The sequence below is a fragment of the Egretta garzetta genome, unplaced genomic scaffold (genome assembly GCF_000687185.1).
Source record: "Egretta garzetta isolate BGI_Z169 unplaced genomic scaffold, ASM68718v1 scaffold168, whole genome shotgun sequence".
Classification (NCBI taxonomy): Eukaryota; Metazoa; Chordata; class Aves; order Pelecaniformes; family Ardeidae; genus Egretta; species Egretta garzetta.
Genome location: NW_009260675.1, coordinates 1,915,949 through 1,922,651, shown reverse-complemented (window position 1 = coordinate 1,922,651; position 6,703 = coordinate 1,915,949). Strand labels below are relative to the sequence as shown.

The 6,703-nt window shown below is 39.0% G+C and overlaps 1 protein-coding gene across 1 annotated transcript in view; it reads right to left on the bottom strand.

The window, feature by feature from the left end:
* The window catches only part of COL4A1 (collagen type IV alpha 1 chain), a 114,685-nt gene that overhangs the window by 64,891 nt on the left and 43,091 nt on the right, over window positions 1-6,703 (bottom strand). Inside the window, exon 4 of the mRNA XM_035901153.1 lies at window positions 5,632-5,682. Within this exon, the coding sequence (XP_035757046.1) occupies window positions 5,632-5,682 (51 nt within the window). The remainder of the gene's footprint in view (window positions 1-5,631; window positions 5,683-6,703) is intronic.

The window sequence follows — 6,703 nt, the reverse complement described above, 5'->3', positions numbered from 1 at the left end:
TGTGTTAATCAAAGATACGTACCATACTGAGTGCAAAAATACATCTTAATTTAGAAAAAGTTGCCAGAGACATTTGGTTTCATTTGGGCAAATGGGACAAATGGTTCCAATGACTATTTCCAATGAAGAAAATCTGGTGGCTCCTGATGCCACTCAGCAGTTGCCCGTTGGGAAAATGTAGAAAACTTCTAGTACTTAGCATATCCCACTCAGTATTATTCAAAGTCTTTTGACATCTCGTGCTTTTCAAGAATAGCAGCTTTGTTGATGTGCTCTCTTGATGAAACATATAGATGTTCTTTTCCCTGATTTGAACTAAAAGGATTATTTTCCTCTGAGTGACATAAAGGGTAAATCAATAAAAATACTGTCATTGCAGAATTGACACCAACACTGCGACAACGGCCTGATTTTTGAAACTATTTATAAACCACAAGTCTCCTTGAAGAACATCAGGTCTGCAGCTGATCAGTATCTTTGCTTATTTTACTATGGACTTTTGATTTCCCCTTTTCGGGAATGATTAGATGATTTCATGTTATCTATTAGCCACTTTCAGACTGCAAAGGCGTCATGCCTGCCACGTTGCCCATCACTTGTCAACTTTATGTCCCTTTCTGGGATGTATAATTTAGCTGCGCTTTCCTTGGTGTCCTCAGTTCATAGTCTTTCCAATTCGGGCATGAACAGGTGCTGTACACGAGGTAAGTTCCTACAGCAGCCACTTAAATAGAAACACTGAGCAAAACTATGGAAGAACTGATTAAAACCACATAGTGAACATTGGCATGAAATAGTGCCAATGGAAAGTGTAAAAAATGAACATTCTTGATTAAAAATGTCTTGATGTTGCTAATACAGGTTGAATATGAAAAGCATAGATCTAGTGATTACTGATTTGCTCCACTAGAGGAACTGATTTGTTGCCCTTTGCCATATTGTAAAGGAAACTCCAAAGTACTTAATAGTGATCTTCCGACTGGCTGCCAGAGCTTCTCTCCAACAAGGGGTTTTATATTGTTTTAACGCATCAATATCACAAATAATTTTGCTCTATTTGACACCTAAAATGACAGGAAAAGCCTTGAAGGCCCTCCCAATCTGGTAAACCTTAAAAAAACCAAACCGAACCAAATATACAGGGACAAAGTCCACTGGAACAGTCAACTCTTCATTTCCCAGAGAAAATGGAGAAGCACAATGGTCTGCAGACAGCAAAACCATGTGTGACTTTTACAACTGTATGAGTGAGCAGGAGAGAAAAAAATGGTCACTGCTCCTGTTGACAGGGGATGGCAGAGATGTCCCAGTGACTTTCAGCCTAAGCCAGTAACAGAGTTACCCAGCTTCCAGACCCAAAATGGCTCAGACAAAGCCAGTTTGTGTACTGCAGCATGGTCAACCCACATGGGAACGATGCACCCATCAAGGGAAATGGAGAAGTATTTTTTATGTAGGTATAATAATATGGATACAGTCTCAGAATTAGGCAAACAAAAATATGCCAATATAAAATTATTTGCTCAACTATTCTTATATCTCAAACAAAAAAACCCTCAAAAGCAGCAGTTAAACAAGAGTAAATTCTGTTCTTATTTTCAATTTTTTTTTCAGAATTTCCTAGCAGAGATTTTTTATTTTAAAGTGCAATAGATCATGTGCAATGACAAAATCACATTTGATATTCTTGTGACTTTAACTTTTAATGAGTAACACTGAGGCAGGGCAATCATCATAAGGTATTTATACTAAAGAATGAGAATTTATACTTTCATGCATTCTAACTGGTAAGTGTTAGAAGATTAAGCATTCTGTGTTAGTTACAGCAAAGTTCCAATGTTACGTCCATTTATACATGTTTCTGATATGGAGTAAAATGAGTGTAAATGGTCATGAATGAGAGAATGAACATTCTTGGAAAAAGTCAGTGCATGGAGAATTTTACTCGGCTCTATACAGTCTTTGTTCTAAATGGTAATTAAATGCTTAACATGCTTTTTCTACACATATTAATGGCTAGAACGTCTTATCTCCACAGCTGCTTGAAATTTTTTCTCAAAATCTAGGTAGGCATAAAAGATAAAACATAGCTTCTGTCTGCTTCTTAGTAACCCAATAAAATGTAGGCAAGCATTCAAAATTCTAATCAGTTTAAACAGATCTCACACTTCAACATAGTTAGAAAGAACAGCTGGTTATTATGCAGAAAACCAAATAAAAAGTATAAGAGGAAGCAAATGAAGATGTTTTAGGCTAATCTATTTAATAGAGAACAGTAAGGTGTTATTTATTATTATATTATTTTAGCAATATTATATTTTTCTAAAATTTCTGCACCTTTTGTTTGGCAAATACTTGATACTTGATATTATATAGCTTAAAATAACAGGCTGATGTTCAGTGTAATAATAAAGGCTTTACAGGATAAGAGCCATCTGTTGCAATTACACTCACTTTCTGAAATTTTCTGAAAGTGATGAAAACCCTTAGACTTTGTCAATTATATGCCCTTGATAAAGTATGAGTCATCTTAAAGGAGTTTGGCATAGAGATGCAATTTTCATGGAAACAGCCTAATGAGAGAACATACTGAATGTATTCTAAATATGGCCATCCAAATGGTCATATTGATGAAAAGATTCTCAAATAAGAGAGAAAAATATGGCAATATAATCTACTCTTCCATGTCTGAAATGCTCTTGGGTAGTATTTCTTGGGCATTTCACAGCTTTTAAGTCAAATACTATTTTCAGCACTTTTTCTGGTGAGATCATTAATATGATTATTTGGCCAAATGTATTTTAATTAAACCCCACCCCAAAAATCATAGGGGCTGGAATTTCTTCCCACACTATGGTAGGAAATACATCTCCAGATGTTAATAATTAAGGCATTAAAGGGTAAACCCAGCACCCACTTCCGCAGCTTGCAAGGCTCCCACGGCAGTAAACTGGTGTGGTTACATTGCTGAAGAGTGTGGGTGGATTGGAAAAGGCCCTTCAGCATTTGTGCAGTCCTGCACAACATGGAAGCCAGATCAAAAGGGCTTCCAGTGTAGGCAACATGTTGGCTGTGGATGGTGCAGGGCAGAATGGATATGTACTTCCCACGCAAGCGGCTACGTGAGAAGTGGAGAGCAGATGTTCTCTAACGTGGCCTCCAGGAGTACCACAAGAGCTGGGCATGGCAGCCCTCTTCCAGCCTGGATCCTGGCTAGGATCAGTCTTTCTGATCAGTCCTTCTCTCATTAAGCAACATTCACATAGATCTCTGAGGTAACAGGTACCACTGCTGATGTGTGCATTAATGGGAACCATGTTTAGCAGAGCCATGTTTCAAATCCAAATGCATTGGTTGGCAAGACCATTTCTAGAAATACTACAGAGGCAAGCAGGAAGGATGCTTCCCTTGCTTTCCCTCACCAACTTCTGTCTTCAGGCCTGGGACTGGGTTGCAGGCCGTTATTCTAGACAGGCATTAAATGTAAAGAATTGGGATAAAAAGCTGCACTAGGCTAAAACAAGGGTGGGAGACAGATGTTTTTAAATAAAACTCAGTTATCTGTTCAAAATTCTAAGTACACATTTGAAAGCCTCAGAGTGTTAATGTAATGAGCAAGCATTGTTATATATTGATCTGAATCAAGTTACTTCCAAATGCATTCCAAAATACCTTCAAATGCCTTTCCTGAATATTGTTTTTGAGGTATAACTAGTCATTCATCTGTCTAGATGTCTCTAATGTCAATAATTAAATTTTCTACACAGTCTAAAGTATGTAAGTATTACACTACACACATGTTTAAGGTCAGAGAAGTTTGTGATGGAACCCATTAGGAAGAACGCAAGAGTACACTGACTTGCTGGACAAGCTGGCTTGACATCTGGAATTTACTATGACTTCTGTTGCTATAGACTGATATTTTTCTGCCTTCTACATTTTTAAATAACCTACATTAATTTGAGGTAGTTTGGGCTTCTAGCGTATCAGACAAACACCTATTACTATCAAAGAGAACTTTATGAGAGTCTGGACTATGCAAATGAAAAATGCCAGCAAGAGCTCTAGCAAAGAGAATCAGAATTGCAGCTGGAAATAAATGAAGCATAAGCTTTCATACAATTTATTTCCCCAAACTATCATTTTTTAAACTGATCTAGTTACAAGATGCTGGCATACTCTATGAACTGAAAACTAATGGCTTTCAACAAGAGTTATAACGTAGTATCTCTCTTGTTCTACGATGATTCATTTGTACTTGTTACTGAAAAATAAGATCAAGATATCAAGGAATAAATTCAGAGTTCCGAACCTTTCACAAATCTTTGCTTTATTTGTTTTTAATATAAAGCTGACTTTTATTAAACAGATATAAATTGCTCACTAAAAAAAAAAAGAGACTCCATCTAAAAAATGTTTTCAACTTCGACACTTTTAATCCATCTCATGAATTCATCTATGTTCTGTCACAAAGAAAATGATGTTTGCCTGCGTTGCCAATTAAGTCATTTACATTCCTTGTTCTAGAAACCACTAAAGGAAAGTCACCAACAAACATTCTTAAAACCCTCATCTGTAAATATATAGCTATCGCACTTGAGACAAGGTAGAACACCAGCTGTATATTTGTTTAAAAAAAACAACAGAAACCCTCCAAAACAAAAAAACAAACAAAACCCCCACCTCTTCTAAGCACTCCTTAGGGTGACCTAAACAAAAATGTTCTCACTGCAATCACAGGATGATAAAACCTTTGGCTTACATTCATTAATAATGGTAGATATACAGTACACGTGCATGCAGAACAGACCACACCATAGATTAAAATCTCTACAACAAAGTTGGAAGAGATAAGAAGTGTGATTGAATGTCTACCATATTTACAAAAGCAGGCAATTTGCAGGGGGAATTCATGGAATGCTTAAGTACGCTATATTTTTTCTCCACTGTTTCTGCCTTAAAAAAAGCCTTTAAAGTGCCTTTTCTGTTTCATACACAGAAAGTTCAGACAGTTGAATGGGAACTTTAAAACTCATTTGCAAGGTTCTGTCAAAAGTTTTAAATATTTTTTTTTTCTTGACCTGAAACACTTTGCTGTATTTAAGTTGATTAATAACCTCCTTCTTCCTATTGCAGGTCATTGCCTCCCAGGGCTAACCCTGGTCAGGGTATGTTGCTTATGTTGCAACATAAGCGTTGCCGGAGAGCGATCCGCACAGCATGCTGAGGGGAGCATTTCTGAACTGACCTGCTTGCATCACTTCCAGAGGTGGTCAGGATGTCAAGCCAGAACCTCTGCTACCCACTGAGTGGTCTGGAGGTGAGGTGTAGGAAAGGTGAGAGTGATGGGTTATCATCCTGCTTGATGGGGAAAGAGGGAGGACACGGCCAAGCACTGCTCTAGGGTTTCACCCACTTCCCACCCCTGGCCTTCCTGCCCTCTGCTACTGCGGATGCTGAGCTGACCGCTTTTCGGAAACCCTGCTGAAGGGCGCGTGACCTGGCCTTGGCAATGCCCCATGGCAGTGCAAGTGTACACTGAAACCAACGGCTCACCTGCCTCCCAGTAGATTACACACCATGTGGTTTAAATAAGGAAGATAATGAAGCAGAGACAGCTGACTTACTCACCTTTTGCCCTTTTACTCCACTGCAGTCACATTTTCCACAACCGGAACAACCCTGAAAATAAAAGAGAAACTGAGAATTAATTGTCTGAACTAGGTGACAGGCAGAACATACCGCAACGAGCCAGGGAGGTCAGCAGTACTATCCAGACTGCAAGGCTGGTCAGCATGGGGAATGTTCACTTAAGCCAATGCAATACTTTGTTATCTTTATATCAATGTATACTTCTGGTCTCAGTCCAATAAAACGTGCCTTTGTAAAAGAAGAAAAAAAACTGCTATAGTTTTTAACCAGAGAAAACTGTTATATTACTTCTAAATCATTGTTTTTTGGGCCACCGTTTAAAAAATAACAACTCATTTTTATAGAATACACACATACTCTGCATCTAACAATATGAGTGTCTTAATTTAAAGCAAGTGGATTCTCCTCTAGGATTCTATATTCATACATTCGAAGCCCAACAGAATATTTAAAACAAAATCAATCCAGTCATAGAAGCATCTCTCTAATATCAGTTTGTTAATAAACAGCTTGCATTCCACATAAATACTTCATCTCTATAAATACGTGCAATTGCTTTGAGGAGAAAGGGATGGTGGAACTGCAGTTCATGATTTATCTTTGTGGTGGGTTGACCCTGGCTGGACGCCAGGTGCCCACCAAAGCCGCTCTGTCACTCCCCTCCTCAGCTGGACAGGGGAGAGAAAATATAATGAAAGGGTCACGGGTCGAGATAAGGGCAGGGAGGGATCACTCACCAGTTACCGTAATGGGCAAAACAGGCTCAACTTGGGGAAATCAGTTTAATTTATTACCAACCAAATCAGAGTAAGATAATGAGGGATAAAATCAAATCTTGAAATACCTTCCCCCCACCCCTCCCTTCTTCCTGGGCTCAAATTCACCTCCGAATTTCCTCCCTCCTCCCCTCCAGTGGCACAGGGGGACAGGGAATGGGGGTTGGGGTCAGTTCGGGTTGGGGTCAGTTCATCACACACTGTCTCTGCTGCTCCTTCCTCCCCAGGGGAGGACTCCTCACCCTCTGCCCCTGCTCCAGCCTGGGGCCCTCCCA